This window comes from Tiliqua scincoides, chromosome 4, assembly GCF_035046505.1.
Source record: "Tiliqua scincoides isolate rTilSci1 chromosome 4, rTilSci1.hap2, whole genome shotgun sequence".
Classification (NCBI taxonomy): domain Eukaryota; kingdom Metazoa; phylum Chordata; class Lepidosauria; order Squamata; family Scincidae; genus Tiliqua; species Tiliqua scincoides.
In genome coordinates, this window is record NC_089824.1 from 152,635,651 (window position 1) to 152,655,821 (window position 20,171).

Genomic DNA, 20,171 nt, shown 5'->3' on the forward strand with positions numbered 1-20,171 from the left:
AAACTCTAGGGGATGCAGCACACCACATTGTGGGGCCATTCTCCAGTTTGCCAGAGACCACTCCATTTTGCATTAGGAAAGCAGGAATTCCTTTTTGCCTTACTGCCAGCTCAATTTGCATATACAGTCAGTTCTCTTTATATACTAATTGCTTATCTGCGAGGGGAAGAATTGCCACCAGCTCTCATTATCTGCGACTCCATCAGTCTGATGCCTGATGTTAGACTGACTCCATCAGTCTGATGTTAGTTGTTCGATTTTTCTCTGTAAACCGCTTTGTGAACTTTTTGTTGAAAAGCGGTATAATAATAATAATAATAATTATTATTATTATACCGCTGAAAGGTGGCTCTGAAAGGTGGTTCTGGTGGTATTATTATTATTATTATTATTATTATTATTATTATTATTATTATTAATAATAATAATAATAATAATAATAATAATAATAATAATACTGACAGTGTTTTGGGAAGAGACAGCTTATAAAGGTTCATGAGGCATCAGAGAGAGCAGAGTCTGAACTCTTTCAAAAAAAAGAAAAGCCACTTCATTTGATCATAAGCACTTTTGTGGGTCAGTGTGCCCCTGCCTGAAAACTCGTGTGCCAAACAGATAAAAGTTCTAGGGTGTTCAAATAGACCAAATTGTCTTTTGTAGTGAGTGTGTCTGAAAGTCATGTGTACAGGAATTCTTTGGGCAGTGAGCAAATTGAGCATAATTTTATTCATTGTCAGATGAATGAATTAAAAGTGTCTTTATTAGATGAATGGTCACTGCTGTGACACAACTGCTGCATAAAGTAGTGAGCAAACTCACAGTACAGTTAAGGAAGAGGCTTCTCTATACCTCTGAGACAGTCTTGATTTTTCTACAGGATCTTTTGATCCTGCTGGATTGCTTCCTTGTTTGTTCTTCATATACAAAAATTAATCACATTCTCCACGTAGATAAAAAGTTAGCATATGAAAGCCAAAGTGAATGTTGGCTGCCATCAGTACATATATTTGTTCACTTATTTATTATATTTATAATAATTTATAATTGTTATAATACTATATTCATAATAATAGCAGGAATACTAGTAAAAACAATAACAACAGTATTTATATACCACTTTTCAACAACAACAAAAACTTCACAAAGCGGCTTACAAGCAAAAAGCACAATCCTAACTAGGTCTACTCAGAAGTAAGTCCTATTTTGTTCAATGGGGAAAGTTCTCAGGAAAGTGTGGTTAGGATTGCAGTCAAAGTCGTATAATTAAATGGCTCCCTGTTCCGAAAGTGTTCACAATCTAAAAAGATGCAGAAGAACACCAGTAAACAGCTACTAGAAAAGACACTGTGTTGGGGTGAGCGAAAAGGGACAGTAACTCTCTCCCTGCTAATTATGAGAGGAACACCATTTGAAAAAGTACCTCTTGCCCTTTTAGCAAGGGATACCATGATATGTGCACATCACTCTTCATACAAGGGAACAAAGAAAATGTAAAAGATGAAGTGGTCCTAAAAATATTTTTGTTGGAAAACGGAAACTGTCTTTGAATTTCCTAGAACACCAGACCAAGCTGTATTATGCACGTTCAGGTATTCAAGACAACTTCCTGTTCCCAACTGTCATTGAGCAGGAAGGGATGCTGCACACCTGAAGGAAATTCCAGGGGGATTACATTTCCATAACGACAATATGAACGATGCACGGAAATATGAGGAGATGTACATCCATTATAATTAAATTGCAATTGAAGTAAAATAATCAGGTGGACCGAGTCTGCAGTTTGAATTTAGAATAGTTAATTTCAACATTTGAACATGCATCATGATGCTGTTAAACATCGTTTAAGGCAGAGTAATATAAAAAAAGGAGGGCAATGGGAATGTGTCGCTGAATAGTATTAGTTTCCAGAATGCCTCTGAAATCTTTCTATGGTGTCATGTTTGCAATAGTTTGGCTTTTGCTTTCATTGTTCTGTGACACATCCCCTCTTCCTCACCCTCATCCCTCTTCACTGATCTGGAGGAGGACAAATTGCTGCCTCTGCTAAATCCTGGGTTATGGCCAGCTGGCTGAGAGATTCCATTGCCCAGGGCACCCGGCTTCATCCCCTTGGAGACTGCACGTTTCACCTCCGTAACATGAAAGAACAGCGAAGAAAGCCGGCAGTGACTGAAGAGGATAAAGGTGAACATCCCAAATGCAACTTTTGTATGTTCATGCTGACAGGGCTTTGCTTAGAACCACTACGCAAAACAGTGAACAAGCACAGAAGTTTAGCACTGCAGCTTTGTACAGACAACACAGCCAAGGACTCCTTTGCGAGAACGATTCAAAAAGTCTGCTGTTTTAACTATGTGGCATGTTCTGCCCTCGAATCACAGCCAACAAACTGAAATCGCTTGCTGGTCTGGTTCCCACTGAGATGACAGAGATCAGACTGCAAGAACACTTTGAGCCAGCATGCCTCTGCGGTCTCCACCCCAGGATGTTCTGCAAAGGACACGTACTGTGCAAGTACTGGGACTGGGAACGTGCTTCAGACTCTATTTGTGTAAACAAAATTGGCCGCCTGGTAGATATTGTGGAGCAAAGGCAGCACTGTTCTGTGTTTGCCAGTTGCTGGGTGAAGCAGATGAATCAAGTCAACTCAGAATAAGAACAACGCTGAAGTTGCTCTTAACCCCTCCTCACACACTCAGGCAAAGGACAACCCTTTCAGCTGGACTGGGAACGCTAACAATTTTAATACACAGATTCATCCAAGCAGTATTTCAGTTGGTGTACCCTGCTGATCTTTTACAGAACGACTGGACACGACTGCAACACATGAAATTATATAAAGGATCAATTCCTGAAAATCATTCAGGCAAATGTCAATAGGTCCAAACCAAAAACAAATCTTATTCAGACGCTGGGCAGAGTGCATGCCCAGACTGGATGATTTGATAATGGACCTTCTCTGCCTGTGTGAGTGTGTGCACTTGCTAAATAAAATGTTCTGGGAAAACAGAAGGCATATATATAGAGGATGGAACCCAGGAGATGGAGGGGGAAAATCCTAGTACAAGACTGTTGCAGGGATCAAACGGGAACCCCATGCATGCCACTTTGAGCTCCTTCAAGGACGGGCTGGATATAAATGTAATGTAAAAGCAATTGTACTGGTAAGAATAGGATTGCTACGGCACAAGGGCACCCTATATTGATATTGCTCCTGTCCATGTGCATACGCAGAAGATCAGCACACACTGAAGATATGTGGGTAGTGGATCCAACCCCTGCCAGTCCATACAATGAAGTACTGTGGTGTCTGAACTCACAGTGAGCTTATTCTGTAGGACTTTTAGTTCAGCTATTGCCACTTCTAAAAATCAAATCATACTGAAAAAATAATGTTAAACGCACGACAGTTTCTCAGCACTTGCATTAATTTATTCTCTCTCAAATCATGCATTACCCTGTTTTTGACAAGAGAGCTTATTTTAAAGAGTAGTTTTTATAGTTTTGAGACCTGCAGTTTATAGTCATTAAATTAAAAACAAAATGAATATTTAAAATTGAATTTGGTTATTGAGCCTTTAATGTTTATATGTTGGGAAGGAAAGACACATTGTCTGTCACAGCCCGTGAAACCTGAAAGGGTTAGAGTAACGATGACAAATGCAAGTACAGCAAGAATTACTGTTTTATGAAGTGAAGTGAAGTAGCAAGAACATTGCCCTTTGACCCTGGTAAGTTTGATCTACCAGGTCATAAGGGAATCTATCCAACTTTGCATCAAAAAAGCACTTTATAGAATGCTCAATCTCTACCCCTTACTGAATCATATGCACAGATGTGTCCTCTACTAAGTGGCACATTTGTCAGTTAACAAATATACAGCATTTTTTAAAAGTTCAGGTGAGCCATTTTTAAACCATGTATTAAAGTGCCTTTTCTTTATCCAGGGGTACTCTGCATTTATCAAACTGCACTAAATGTCATCAGCCATGACACAAACTTGAAGGGCAGACTCAGAGCACATGGACTTGTTGACAAAATTCTGAGATTCTGGATTTAATGAAACTTCACAATGTTTCTTGGATCCTGAAACTCTCGTGAAGAACATACCTGAATCATTGAAATTTTAGAAGCCAAAAGAAAAAATTTCCTTAAGCCATTTCTGCCCAAAGTTGCATATATGCAACAGGGACCAAATGTGTACACCTGTGGACCGGGCAAAAATGGATTATATTACCATGCCTAACTAATTTTATAATTTATGAAGCATATTCATATTAACAATTTTATCTGAGAATGATAGCATAAGAACTCACACCTGGTGGAGACACAACACTTAGCATCCACTTAGAAACAGCGTGACGGATTCAGTCACAGCCAGGGCTGCCTCCTTCCTTCTCCCTAAAAGGGGGAAGGAAGGAGACAGCCCTAATTGTGGTGACAATGACGTCACCACAATTACTTCCCGGTCAGGGGCAAGGGGGCACAAAGGCACAGGTGGCCTTTGGTAGGGAAAAGCCCAGGACAGCTTCTGCCTAGAACACTGATCTGAAGATAAAAGTTATGTTAAAAGAGGTCTTGCTTGAGAGAAAATCTATCATATATATAAAACAAGAACCTACTTCTATTGAAAGTATTCATTTCATCATATGACAACTATGTAAGACGTGTAGGGATGCGATAAGCCACGGGTGTCAAACATAAGGCCTGGGGGCCAGATGCAGCCCCCGGAAGCTTTATATATGGCCCTCAGGCTCTCAGCTGCTGAGCAGCGCTGAGGTGTTACCACTGAAACGGCAGCCCCCATGAAAATTGGGCTTTCCCATATCTTGAAATATGATCAAGATTTGCGTATTTTCTCTTCTGATATTTGCAGTTAGTGAAGTTCTATATGAGAACAAGGTGCCGATATCTGGCCATCAGCTCCATAATGATGTCACTTTCTGCTTAATGACGTCACTTCCGGCTCTCAGCAGGCACCCAAAATGCTAACTTCGGCCCTCTGTATGAAATGAATTTGACGCCCCTGTGATAAGCTATACTAATTACCCCCTTTTTATGATGGCATGAATGTATGCTAGTGGCAACAAACTTCACTTTTTAAAAAATGTTTTTACTTTTGTACTGCTTAAAATATGATGTATGACAATAAAAGTCTTTTATTCAAGTTCCCGAGGCTTGTTCAGATTAAGCCTCTGCAAAAATTAAGATTAAGATCAGATTAAGCCACTTCAAAAAAAAAAAAGGAACTGGAGCATCTTCACATAATTTTACAAGCACATGCCCTTGTTGACGCCCAAAACTCCATTGACTCATGGAATATTCAGTCTAGCAGAGGAAAATATTGTCTCTCTGCCCACATGAGCCACCCATGGCACCCTCTTTGCCTCCACCTCCCCCTCTTGCATTGAGTAACCCAGCAAATTATTTTGAATACTTTCTTGTTAAGACCCTTTGAAAGAAACCCACTACTCAACCAGTGCACTTTCACCCTGCTTTATGTTCACTGAATTTCTCCTGACAGTTGACTTTTTCGTTTGCCAGAACCCACAACAAAGGAAAGCCTTGAGTTTCCATACAGGCCCCCCCCCCCATTTCACTCTTGACTCTGATCATCTCACAAAGATATTATTGTTGCTGGCTCGCTGGGGCTCGGTGCACCTGAAGCAGATCAAAGGCACATTTTTATGCCAGCCTGACCACACAGGTCTCTCTCCCACTGCATTAAATTAAACTCAATGATTCATCTCTATTGCCCTCAGGGTCTCTCGGTACAAAGAGAAGGAGAAATATAGAGAGAGCAATTTCTAACAAAAACATGGAGGATAATAAACTTTCATTTTATGACCCTAATTAAAAAAAGGTACAGTTAATTTCAACCAACTGCAGCTGCATATACATCTCATTAAAAAGGCGCACACAATTGCCCTATGTCGTCGGCACCGTATAAACAGGTACAGATAAAAAGAGCACTTCAACCCAAGGTCTTTCATATATTCATTCCAGAGCAGCTTTGGAATTGCTAGCTGTCCATTGATGGGAAATAGCTTTGATTTTGACAATGAAAAATGGTGGAAGCAAAAAGAAAAATTATTAGTTGTATTTTGATATTACAACAATGAAGATATCTATTAATTGACAAAAAATTCATATTCTCAAGCGGAGGTCTACATTTCCTGCGCTCCCTGGTGGCAATGGTTGCCCCATCCAGATTTCAAATCAAAGACCTCTGCTGCTACAAGCCTTTTTAACTCACCAGTCTAACTTGGGGACAGGGTAGTAAGGAGGAATAGTGGCAGCACAGGCCATACATACCAAATCAAATCAAGCTCAAATAAACTTAAGTTCAGCTTCCTGTTAACGTCGATCTAGTCTTTCACTTGGTAAGCATTTAAATAACATTAATGGGTGCATACGGTGGGCGTGGGGGGGAAGGGTTTCCCTTAGCCATGGTTTCCGTATCCATGAAGGGTCCCTCGAACAGATCCCCCGCAGATACGGAGGCACGCTTGTATTATCACATCATTATTAAAAACTAACAAACACGTGCAGTTCAATCCTATGCATAACTACTCTAGTCTGATTGTGTTAAATGGTTCTATGCCCAGGTTAGCGTATATAGGATCGCAGCCTAAAGTGCTCTTCACTGTGCTGTTTGTTGCTGCTGAAGTCTAAATATGCATAAACATACAGAGAAGGGGGCAAGAAAATACTGGTGCCTATATTACAACTAATGCTAACTGTTCAGGACAGGTGTCCCTCTTTTCAGCATCTAGGGGTCCTCATGCAAGTCTACATTACATCACCTTGGTGTAGAAAATACATATACAAAAGGTATCCATGTCTGTCTCCTTGCATAACTATTTTGCCCAATCCCATGTAATGATGCGGTTTATATTCAAGCAAGTTAACAAGTTTTAAATGAAACAAAAGTGACAGAAAAAGTAGTCATGAAAATGGAATGCTTTCAGGCTTCTACATTTTAGAAGGTATTAATTTAAAGAAGAGACACTAAACTTTAATTGCAATCCCAGGGAAAAGCTTTTCCACTAATTCAGTGAGAAAAATTATCGAAGCAAAAATTGCTTATCTGAGCTCTTTTGGAGCCACAATGCATCTCATAATTCTATAGATCATTAGAGCTCTCAGAGTAAGATGGATTTATATTGATTGAAGAGAGGAGGTGGGAGAGATGGAGGTCCAAGGGGCTTTTCTAAAGACACCAACTACTCAGTTATTCATTAGAGACAAGCTCATCATAGGCTACTTAAAGCCAGAGTGTTCAGCTCCAATTTCACACTGCCCAGTTAAAGTCACAGTAGAATAATTTCTGACTTTGCTTTTACATTTTGTGTCTTTTCCCCCAGTATTGATTTTTACTACTATTAAAGATGCTTCTTGATAGCAAATGCATGGGGATATATAATTAATCTTGCAAGGTAATGATAGAGCTACCCCTATAATACACAAGGCGCACACATGTACAGGCTAGGGCAAAGAAATTAAAAAAGGGGTTAAAAGGTTATTTTCTTAGCAGACAGATTTATGCGCCTGGCAACAGGATTCTGCCCCCAACTTACCCCCATATGGCATGAAGATGTTCCACATATCAAAGCAATTCGGGATGTAATTGGCTGGTTTTCACAGGGCAAGTTGTGTCCTTTCACGCTGGCTCCAATCATGCCTAGTACAAGTATGTAAAACAAAGAAATCTCATTTTTGATGAAGCTTTGATGAAGGATATACTCTTCACAACTGGATGATTATGTCAAGGGTATATCATGCACATATAGGACTTATTCATTTGTGAAGAAACAATTAGGACTCCCTCTTAACAATGTCTTTCTTATTTTACACTGCAGGGAGGGAAATATTCTACACTGTGTGAAGGGTTTTCTGCACAGACAATTCCAAGAGACGATTTTCTGTATTAAATGAGGCTTATAATTAGAAGTGTACAAGGATGTTTAAAATTCTTTTGGTACTTCAAAATGTTTACGTCAATAAAAGTAGGGATTGTCACCACAACTTGTAAAAATGAGCATGAATCACATAATTATTAATGAGTCACATGGCAAAATATGTGTGTTCAACACACAAAAAATATGCATCATGTAGCAGGGAGTCATATAATTTAGGTAACCCAAAGGTGGATGAATAGGAGGTCTATGTGTATGTTTGTTACAACATGCATCCACTTTGTTGCATGCCATGAAGTCATCTGAAATACTTTGGCCTAACTGAGGTTGTACTTCTGGGGAAATTATCTTTGTAGAAATTTAGCTCCATGCAACATGCTGGCACCAGGACGCAACATGAGATGGAATTCATAGAACGACATTCAGTGTGATTATTTTCAGTTTAATGGACTCAAGTTCAAGAAAGCAGAAAACCAATTAATAGGCTCAGGGCCAAATCCTATCCACTTTTCCAGCACCAATGCAGCCATGCCAATGGGGCATATGCTGCATCCTGCAGTGAGGGGACAATCATGGAAGCCTCCTCCAGGTAAGGGAACATTTGTTCCCTTTCTTCAAGGCTGCATTGTGACTGCACTGGCACTGGAAAGCTAGATAGGATTGGGACCTCAGTCAACAGGTTATATTTGACCATCCGGAGACTAGAGTGACTGGTGACAATTTAGGGTATGAAATGCCAACTGAAAGAAATTAAACAATGCAAAATCCAAACCACATTAATCAATACCAATGGGACATATTTCAAAGTACAGTAAACAGGTTTAGGATTGAGCTGCAAGTCCCACTATGTTAGGGCTGACTTCTAGCCCTTCTATGATACATCAGTGCTGTGAAAAACCACATGACATCCTACCTCATTTGGCTCTAGCTTTCCTGCACCATTAAGAAAGTAGAAAAAAAGCCAGCAACAGGTTTGTCAACAATTGTTTCAGTTCTAGAGGCTGGATTGAAATAATTTTGCACAGAACAAAAATAATTCCTAGTGGCCTTCCATAAATACTTGCGCAAGAGTTCATGAGGTGCTATAAGTGCTGGGTTCTTATCATGCTTGCGCAAAAAGTGTAGAAAAATATACTTAGACTTAGTTTCACGTTTCTTGTGCAGAGGTTTAGCATGAGGTGTAAAACATTCCTTCCTTGAACAGAAGATGCCTTGTACATGTAGAAGGACACATCTGATTCAGTCTTATATTCCTGCCTGACCAATATTTCTTGTCTATTTAGATTCTTTGTCAGGAATGTGACTTTCACTTGGAATGCCCAGAGTTCTAATTCATATGGACAAAATCTCTGTGCATCCAGCAACACCCCCTCAGACAAATGTCAAACCCAAACATGCCCAATGGGCATGGCTTAGGACTTATGTTGACCCCTGAGGACAAGGGAGAGGGTCAGGGTATTCAGTAAGCTCCCATTCCTTCTATAGCCAGCTACTTGCGTAAAACTTGTGTCCAGTTTTAGACCTCCTGAACAGGACAAATAACTCCAGCCAATAACAAACCTGACATGCATCACAATCCTAAATTGGTTTACTCAGAAGTAAGTCCCACTGAGCTCAGTGAAACTTGCTCCCCAGAAAGAGTTCTTAGGATTTTAGAGTTCAACAGATTTTCTTATATACACTTACATACACATACTTGTGAGGACTTTACCACTGTCATTCATGTAGGAAGACATTTGTCTGAAAACATCCACATATGAACATTGACCGTGTCAGAAAAAAATCCAAGACCTCAAGCCTTGTAATTTTTACATGCAGGCAATTTCTGTCAAAAACCTCAAAGTGCACAACCGAGGTGGTACTGAAAGAACAGCTTTTGAGAACTGCCTCTATTTCATGTTTTTGAGTTAAATTAACAGAATTACTTGTGATCTTAGACCAACTTTTGACATCTGTTTACTGAATAATAGCATAGAACAACTGAGGGTTAACCAAATGCCAAGATTAAAAAGTGAAAAAAACAGCTGAGAAGACTTTTTAGCAGCCGTGGTGTCTGGCATGGCATCATCTCTCTCTCTCTCTCTCTCGCGCACCCCCCCCCCCCGGTTTAATACCAAAACCGGCTGAGTTTGAAAATGGAACCATGCAGGATTATATATGAAATGCACATTAAAATATTTAATGTGTCTATTATGGTGAGAGTATCAGATTTCTAGAGTCAACTGTGGGCAAATATTTTCATCCCTTGGGGCTTAGTGTTCAAAACCCAAGTTTATATCTGGCATTTAAAATCAAGTGGCCTCATTTGCACCAGCATCTCTCACTCTAGTTTCTCTATAACCTTGAGTTTGTATTCATATTAACTTATACATTTAAAATAGTGCAAAACAAGTACCATGTTTTTGAGAAGGCACTTTTGACTAGAGACACCAACAAGGCATCTTTTTAATCCAAGTGATAATATTTTATAACAAGACATTTTGCATTTTAAACACTGAAATGTATATTTAATATAGGTGCTCTCCTATGTTTTTATCCCAACTTATTCCCCCCCCCCCCCAAGGAAAATGAATTTCCTTTCTGATAGGAATTCTGGATGGTGGCTTTCATTACAGGAACACAGACTGCTTCCTATTTACTTAAAAAGAAGCTCGCATTCACCGGTTCTGCCAGGACAACACACAAATGTCATGGCAGAAGAGTTGCACAAGTCCCTCCCCTTTTCCACACAGATAGCCTCCAGTATGAACAAAGCCCTTGGTATAAGTACACAACTGCACAATTTCTCCCTCTCAAAAAAAGGAAGAAAAGAAACATGCAAATGCAGATGATTGGGCACTTATGCATAGGATCCAGTGCACAATGACTGTTACCTGCAGGGTAGAAGGGATAGACTATTTCAGCATAGCCCTCTGCTGAATGTCGTAATCAATGTAGAAACTTCAAACAGATAGTGGGAAGTCAAGGGGTAAACTAGCCCCTCCTTTTCATATGGTCAAACTATTCCTAATTGTGGAATGCCGTCAGATAGTTAGTTTTCTTTTTAAGCAACAAGGGCTTTATTACTTTGCCCCTATCGTGGTTCTTATCCCAATCACAGCCCCCCGACATGTGAGAAGGGGTGGATCTGGTGGTGATGGCATGTGCCGGCTCCTATGCCTTCTTTCACAGCCTCACTGTCCTTTCTTCTTCTTGGACTTGCAAGGCTAAAGTGCTGGTGCAGGTCTGAAGAAACCCTCTGTGGAGTGGAAGGCTTACAGAGGGATAAGGGGAAATTCACCTTCAAAGCCTTGGGTGCCCTTTGGGGAGAAAGGCAGAGTATAAATCAAATAAATAAATAATTAAATACCCCATGCATTCATGCTGGATAAGGATGGGGGCTCTTATTTTATTAATATATTTGTGATGCTTGAAATACATTGGTGGTGTATTTCAAGCAAATGATGGACATTTTGGGGATCACACAATCAGGACTGGAATAACTGTTTAATTCAAACCCCTGCTTGTGGCCAGGCTTTTCAGTTCCAATCCCCTCTTGTGGAATTGATTCTCAATCATCCCTAACAGATTAAGCATGGCATTCAGAGTAGCACACTAGTACAATTTTACAGCATGCTGTCATACTCCAAAGTTCCCTCAATGTCTTCTCTGACACAAGGCTGTCTTACTTGATTATATCTTCTTGGTCACCTAAACCGAGAACATGTATGTAATGGTCCTGTCCTGGGTGGGAACCACAGCAGCACTAGCAACAACAGCTCTACAGCTACAGCTCTAGCAACAACTTATGCGAGAAAAGCAGCACTCAGCAGGGACAGCTGTGATCTTGTGGAATACCTAGTCCTCCGGCATGTGCATCAATAAGAGATGCAGCTACTGCAATCCCTTCAGAAAGGCCAAGGTTCTTTGCAGCCTCTGGTATCAGCCCATGTCCAACTGGACTCCCTGGGATCAGAAATTCATTTCCTGAGAAAACACAAGGGGAAAAAAAAATCAAACAGCCGTCAAATGCTAAACTTGCTACATACTTTCTGGGTTTTTAAGTGTCTCTTATTGTCTCCCCCATCCTCAAAACACTCCTCATTTTATTTGTCACCTGCCAATGCAGCATTTTATTTTAACACACACACACACACACACAGAGAGAGAGAGAGAGAGAGAGAGAGAGAGAGAGAGAGAGAGAGAGAGAGAGATACGTGGACAGTATTTGAGTGCTGTTTATTTCTTTTAGTTCAAGGTGAGCAAGTATACTTGGTGCTAGGCACCTGCCTGGAGAGCAAAGCAGTAATGTGGCTATTTAGAGGACTGCTGGCAATAGGCCACAACTAGCAAGTCCACATTTTTCATTAGCCATGTAATCCTCCCCCCCCCCTCACTTAATTGTTCCATGTAGTTCAAATTTGAATGGAGCCTTGTTTACTGCTTAAATTCAGATAGAGTTTTCATGGCTCCAGAATTTCCAAAAAAAGTTCTAAATGCTTCTGCAACCACATATTTAGTGTCTTATAACCACAGCCACCTCCATGGATTCCTGAGTTTTGGAAAAAAAAAACACAAAAAAACAAAACAACACTTTTACAAGACAAAGGAAAGGTTTCACATCTCCAATGGTCTTCACCAACTCCATGATTTGAGTTCCATTGAGGAAGCAGGATAATGAGCCAACAGCGCATTCAAACAAACAATTACATTGTCAAGTAGGTGGGAAAACAAAGGCAGAATCCAACAGGAATCTTCTACTAGCGAAAGAGGATTCCTTGATTGAGACACTCCATCTAAGAATCTCAAGATTGGCAACATCCCATAACCCCTTTTCCCTTTCAGCTTTCTCTCCCCAAGTACTACTGAGGCTGCTGAGCTAGACAGGGTGGTCAGCTAACCTGGTAGGCCGCTTCTCTCTCTCAGCACCCCTTCTTTCCTTCCTTCCTTCCTTCCAAGAAAGGCAGCTCAGTTCCCTTGCCCTTGAAGGTTACAACCTCATTGCATGTTAAGGGCTTGCTCCAGTGGTGGGATTCAAATAAATTAGCAACAGGTTCTATGTCCTAATGAACAATAAGCAACTCAGCTTCAATTGTCTGCTGCAAAGGATGTTGAAAGACTACGGCTGCACTCCTATACTGTACAGTACACACTTTCCTGGGACTAAGTCCCATTGAACATAATGGGACTTACTTCTGAGTAGACAGTCATAGGACTGCACTGTAACTTTAACCCAATGTCTAAATCCAAATGGCAAGGCTGCAATTCTGTCCTCTGTAGTCACACTTACAGGCCTCTGGCCACTAGTTTCCAAGGAGGATAAACATGCGGCTGAAATGCACACTTCAAATGGACATTTTTCTTGAATTCTCAAGGCAGTTGTATAATGAAATCAGGAAGGCACCAAGAAGAGGAGGTGGGAACTGCCAGGGCTCCAGGTTACCAACCTCTGGAGACACCACAGCAGCATAGCACCTTCACATCTGCACAAACCAACTTGCTGCACTGGGCTTTGAGCTGGGCCACCTTCCTTCTCAGTGGGAACTTGGTGATTTTTACCAGAGCAGTCAATCCTCTCAAGGATCTGGTTCACTTTTAGTGGTGAACATCTGGTCAGCAAAAGTGCACTGAGCACATAGTCTGACACCTCATCATCAACCAAAAGCAACAACAGCACAGTAACATCTTTACATCTCCCCTTCTGTTTTGTTCTATTACAACATTCCTCAGTATCTGCCTCTCGCCATTGTGCATGGCCCACCTCCGGGAAGTACAACTGGAAGTAACTAGAATGACTTTATCACCAGTTATTTCCATACTAAGAGGCCAGACATGATGCAACAAACCACAGTAAGAGGCTCAGGCTATCCACTTTTTCCTGGTAATAAGTCCCATTGACTATAATGGAACTTACTTCTGAGTAGACATGCATAGGATTGGGCTCCCAGGGGTAGATGGGAGGGCTTTTTTGAGTACAAGAAAAGCAGAACTGAGCCTCCTACCACTGTTTGTTGCATCATATTGCTGGTCTCACTACCAGGCAGTGGAGTCTCACTACCACCCTGGGGGGGGGGTCCTGCCATGGGTACGACTGGGCACTACCTCAAGTACCACTGGTGGTATGAGTACTACTGGTTGAGAAATGCTGCTCTATTCCTTTTACCACCCAGCCCCAAAAAGAATTCCAGTGAACTCTAAAGCTTCCCCCTCCAACTTCCAACTCTGCAATCCAATGCACGTCTACTCAGAAGCCCAACAAGTTCAAGGGGAGTTGTTGACTTCCAGGGTTTGAGAGAGAATGGCAGCCTTGAAGGACAGTTTCACTAATGAGCAAAAAAGTACTATGAGGGGACTGTTCTTCTAGGTTGCTTTCTGACAGGCAACAGCAGATACCCATCACTTTGGTCTACTCTAGTGGCAATTCTCCCACAAGTTTGAGGGCTGCTACTGACCAGGGAGTGCAAAGCAGGGGCCTGCAGTTGGTGGGGAGGCAGGTGAGGCAGAACCTCCCCACCACAGTCCTTTGAAAGTGTTGCAGCTGTGTAGGTGCCCAAGCACCCACAACCCAGCCTAAAAATGAAAATTAACAGCACATGTAAGAAAGCCTTGCAGGTTTTGAGGTTCACCTTGATCACAAGTTCTTCCCAGTGCTTCTCCAGTTCTTCATTAGGTGATAAGACCTAAACCCAATTTGCAAACTTGTCCAAAAAATCTTCAATTTCTAGTCAGCCTGCACAGGTGCTAGAAGAGAGCCTCACTGAGCACAATAGGACTTACTTCTGAGTAGACATGCATAGGATTGTGCCCTAAGGCTGCAATCCTACTTCCACTTTCCTGGGAATAAGCCCCATTGGCTATAATGAGATTTACTTCTGAGTAGATATGCATAGGATTCTGCTCAAAGGTTGCAATCCTATCCACACTTTCCTGGGAGTAAGACCCATTGAACACAACAGGACTTACTTCTGAGAAGACCTGCATAGGATTGTACCCTTAATGAAGTAATGTTTGGTGCCACATTCCTGCCTTTTTTTAACCTGAGGAATTTCAGCTGTGGGAGCATCGCCTCTATGTGTATGATAGTGTATTATACAATCGTTGTGTAACAACACATTGTATTGCAATGAAAAGATCCCAGGCACAAAACTGCATTCGCAAACCCCAAGGATGAAAACCAACCCCAAGGTGTAGCCCTGTGCTTTTGGGAAGTAAGGGCACTATCCCTATGCCCGTCTACTCAGAAGTAAGTCCCATTATAGTCAACAGAGCTTACTGCAGCCTTTGAGCACAATCCTATGCATGTCTACTCAGGAGTAAGTCATTATAGCCAAAGGGGCTTACTCCCAGGAAAGTGTGGATAGGATCGCAGCCTCAGTGATGAGGATGAGATGCTTCCTTCCTTCGCCTTCTGATTGACAGTGGCTGCAATCCTAACCACACTTTCCTGAGAGTAAGCCCCATTGAACAAAATAGGAGTTACTTCTGAGTAGACCTGGTTAGGATTGTGCTCAGTGCCTACCCAGAGGTAAGTTCCATTGTGTGTCCATGGACGTGCGGGGGGAGGGGGGCTTGCCCTCAGGGGCAGCGGGGGCTCTTTGGGCGGGAGCTGCTCCGGCGCCCTCCTCTTCGTCCCGTCCACGCCCCCAACCCACCGCGAGAGCTGAGCCCAAGGAGCCTCCAGGCGCAGGAGCAGTCTACTCGCCAGTCAGCCAGCTTGGCCGGGGAGGGGAGGTGCGGGGCAGGCAGCCGGGCTGCTTCTCTCACCCTAGTCAGCAGGCTGCATCTGCGGGCGCGCGTCGCGGGAGACTCCAGTTGGCCGCGTCTGGCTCGCCCCTTCAGCCCCAGCAGCCTCGGCACCCGCTGGGAGCAACCCGCTTTCCCCTGGGAGGGGTTGGCCCCGCACAGCTGCTGCCCCCAGGAGGGTTAGCCCTGACATTTCAAGGCGCGAGCTCCCTGGCCAGCAAACGGTTCTTAGAACCAACAGCTGGATTAGGTACGGGTTCTATAGAATAGGTGAGAACCTGCTGAATCCCACCACTGGCTTGCTCCATAACTCCCTTTCTGACTTGGAGACCCCTTTTTGCACAGGGAGAATTGTGCGGTCGACCCTATGCTGCTCCAACACCTGAAACCCAACACTCTTAAGCTTGCAGAATAAGGATAAGTAACCTTTCTGTTTCTGCAGCATAGACTCGCCAAAGACTCACAAAATCCCCACTATTTTCCTTGTCTTTGTCTCATGTAAAGTCAAGTTGACTACATGTTAGAGATGGTCTCTGTCTCTCCTTTCTGTGTGTGCTGTGAGATTTATTTATTTATACAGGTATTTATATACCTCCTTCTTTAGTTGTCAGATTTCTCCTCAGACTTTAATCCAAGGCGGTTTACATAGGCAGGTTGTTCTAAACCCCCATAGGGACTTTTACAATTGAATAGTTCTAGCCTTCTATGAAACTCCTCCAGTTCCAGCTGGATTCCTTCCCTGTCTGGCCTCTCTCTGGCCCTTCGCCTCCCACGCTCCACTTGATGGCAACTCCTCTCTGCCACCGAGGGTCAGCTCATCAGTATATCAGTGTGTCATCAGTTCTCGGGTACTTCCGGTTGTTTCGAACTGGCAGCCTCAGATCTTCAGGCATACAAGGCGGCAGCTCTACCAGCTGAGCCAGACTTCCTGCCTGTGTGTGTGTGTGATGTGTGTGAGATGTGTGTGAATGAGTGAAAGCATTTTCTGATTTTTGCACCTTTTCTTTGGAGACCTGAGATCAGCCTCAGGGCTTCTTCCCAAACAAGCTCCCTTAATTGATCCAGCAAGAACAAGGAGAATCTTGCTTGCCAGTGGTGACATCCTTCAGAGGCAGGGAGCAGGAGTCAAAAGAAAGAGCTTGGTAGGCGAGACTATCTTCTCCACCAAGTAAGCAAAGTACTTTTGTGGCCTGTTCCTAGGCTCAGCCCTTGCATGTAGCCCTCAGTCCAGGCTACAGAGAGCTGTAGTTCCCACACTTCCCCATTTTTCTCCTTTCGCTGCTGAATTAACAGTTGTGCCATTGGCAATTATGTTGAGTCCCTGCACAACTGTTTCTGCCCTGGGTACTCTTGTTACACATACACACAAAATCATATAATGCTACTCACAACAACTGAACTGTTCATAATCAACAGAACATTTATCTTTATCTTAAAATCAGATAATCACTCTATCATAAGTCTACCCTTAAGTGGATTGCAAAGAAGAATAATTTAAGTGAAGCTTCAAAAGCTTAATTCAGTGAGCTAGACTTACTACCAGTGCAGAACAAGACCCTTGTTATATATTGCATGTACTCGGATACACAAACATAGCCATGTACAATATAAGTTAGCAAGGCTGCAATTCTGTGTGCACATCTTGGAGCAAGTTCCGCTGAATTCAAAACGACTTTGTTCCCAGTAGACATGGCTAGGATTGTGCTGCAAGAAAGGTTATGACAAGAATTGTCAGAAACATAATAGTGTTAATGAGCATCACTTCCATGGAAGAAGTTCTACTTATTTTATGGTCCGCTGAAACATTCCACAATTCACAGGTACAATGAAGATCCTAAAAAACTAGACATGATGAAGTTGTGAAAGAAATACTCAGCTAACTGCTCCAGGGTTTCTCCTTATACTTTTTTTTTCAAGCAATTGTTCACATCTTATCAAAGACCAACCATTGTTCAAATGCATAAAGCTTTTCTTTTTCTTCATAATTTGACGAAAACATTGTTGCTCAAGCATGAGCCAGACTGTCTTGCAAGGTAATTTATCACTCATGTACACAGATTACTCCATTAAATTAGCTTTCACTCACTTTTACTCCAACAACAAAAAAAGTTGCTAATTCTTCATAAGTCACATAAAACACATATTAAGCTAGGCCTCAGGAAAAAGTACCTAAACCGTCTCTGACCTCAACCATTTTGATTAGTCTGTCAGAATCAAAGGTGTTACAAGTGAAGTGTACCATTCAGGAGATGTCTGCAGGGCAAAAAAGAATAAGCTATTAAAGTATGCCTCTGGTTTATTTGGCTGTACAAATAATTTCACAGTGCTTCTACAATATGGGTATCTAAAAATAATCTCAACTTGACTATACAATAATTTGAAGGGAAAGATCTTCCCTTTTCACATTCAAGCAGCTGTTGGAGAGAAACAGAGCCCTCCTTTATTGCATAGCCTTCTGTATTCCACAGCAGACATCCCATTTTTGGAAGAGGATTTTTCCCCCTGTGAAGTGAGAAGCAAGTTTACCAAAGGAAAAAGCTGTCTGAAACCTTTCCTCCCCTTTTATCCTTTCTTAAAGACCGGAGCTGGAATTTGCTGTGCTCATGTTTTGTTTAAAGAAATTTATGTGGTACCAATGACCCACCACCTTTCCGGGCAGTTGCCACAGTAGCCGCTATTTACCAGACGTAACACGGGGCGGACAACAATGCCTCTTTAGTCAACTTTCGTAAGTCAATTGTAGGGTCCAAAGTTGTACTAATATTTAATAGAACCAGACATTTTAGTGCTTGCTAGTCTTGAAAAACAACAAAAGTTAAGCCCAGCGAGAGGGTCCAGCTGACTCATTCGTTCAAAAGCCTGTGCAGAACCAGTTGTGCTTTATGTGAAATTGTAATTGCCTGCATTTCATTACATTGGTTCTTATGGGGAAAACAGTATTAATTTACACATTTTGTAAATATAGAGTGTGATTTCTGAAAAAGGAACCCTTGAGTAAATTGAGAGGTGCCTACAGAGGACGATGGTGTCAGGTGTCTCCTCATACACGTGGCAAGGAGATGCATGTCTCAGCCATGACAATGTAAGACAGCCTTTGGTTTGCTATACTACAGAGTAAAATTATGTAATCTGAAAAATAATGCTGTGTGTCAGTTAAATACTGTTCTGTGAAGTATGAAGAAAAATGCATAAGAAAGCTGATAGGACACCTTGACAGCAGAAAAATTCCATCACACTTAACTCTGAGACTAAATCCTATGAAGGTATTTGTGGTACAGTAAACCTGAAGAAGAAGAACAGGCATCAATCCAGCATGTACACTGTAACACTTCAACTTCTACAGTGTACTAAAAAAGAAACTGAAAGTATAAAAATAAGTAAAGTCTTATTCTTCATTCTAAACTGGAAGGGGAAATTTATATTGACATACTTCTGACTTAAAAAAAATAACTGACAATGCTAGAGGGTAAAATACTATATCCATATTTATAAGAAAATAATGCCAAGATGGTAGTTCGTAATCAAATAAGCTCTATATAGATTAGACAGCCTGTCCAGTCTCTAGGGCGATATATTTTGGTATAGTTTCCCCTGCATCAAAAAGCACAGATATAAACCTTCTTAAACTTAGCCCATCGACATGAATGGACATTTCTACCAATGTGCTTCACTGGTCAGTCCTTCTGACATATGTCAGAAATCCGACCGATGATGTGTTATCAATGACACATAAGCTCACAAAGTACAGCCTGGAGACATCCCAGAATGCTTTCAAGCCAATGTCACTCTCTTTGCCACCACATAATTCATGTAAGGGGAAAACTGCATGAAGATAACCAACACTATTATTTTGAAAGCACCACTTACAAAATCCATGAGTGCCCAAAGAAGAAGTCCTTCACATAGCCTGGCCATTACCAGAAGCAGCAAACAGCCAGGTCTGCGTGGCAACAGACTGCAGAGGCCCATCACCTCCGGTAAGACAGCATACAGGGTCAGAGGGAGAGCAGAACAAAGCGAGTGTGGGTGGAATTGGATGGCAATAGAGGTGGAAAGGAGGTCAGATTGGGCCCAGTAAGGGGGCAGGATCATGACAGTGACACCTGCCGAATCCTGAACCCCCCCCTTCCTGGGCCAGATCCGCTTTCACACGTTAATGCAGATTTAATAATACTGTTAATAATATGGTTAATAATTTGCGCTAGTGATATTGCTGGCCCAAGTCCAACTTGACCCACTGGACCTGCAGGGGCTTACCATGGGGCAAGAGAACAAATGTTCCCTCACCCCAAGGAGGCCTTTGAATGTGGTATCTCTGATTCCTCAAGTAAATGAGCATCCACTCCTTTTTTTTCCAAAGCACAAGTGGTCAGGGAGGTAGTGCATGCAAATAGCCTAATTTACATGCTATTTCTTCCCATTGGGACAAGAAGAGGAAGGAGCATGAGACAGCCTCAAAGCCCATCCACCAAGGAGGGGGAGGTGGAGAAACAGCAGAGTCCCAGCCATGTTATGCCATCATAACCCATT

At 42.0% G+C, this 20,171-nt stretch overlaps 1 protein-coding gene across 5 annotated transcripts in view; it reads right to left on the minus strand.

Moving 5' to 3' along the window:
* Nucleotides 1–20,171, minus strand: part of FGGY (FGGY carbohydrate kinase domain containing) — a 199,388-nt gene that overhangs the window by 92,850 nt on the left and 86,367 nt on the right. For all 5 annotated transcript variants that reach the window (XM_066625344.1, XM_066625345.1, XM_066625347.1 and 2 more), the window contains 2 exons: nt 11,757–11,885; nt 7,581–7,684 (listed from right to left, as the gene is read on the minus strand). In XM_066625344.1, the coding sequence (XP_066481441.1) occupies nt 7,581–7,684; nt 11,757–11,885 (233 nt within the window). The remainder of the gene's footprint in view (nt 1–7,580; nt 7,685–11,756; nt 11,886–20,171) is intronic.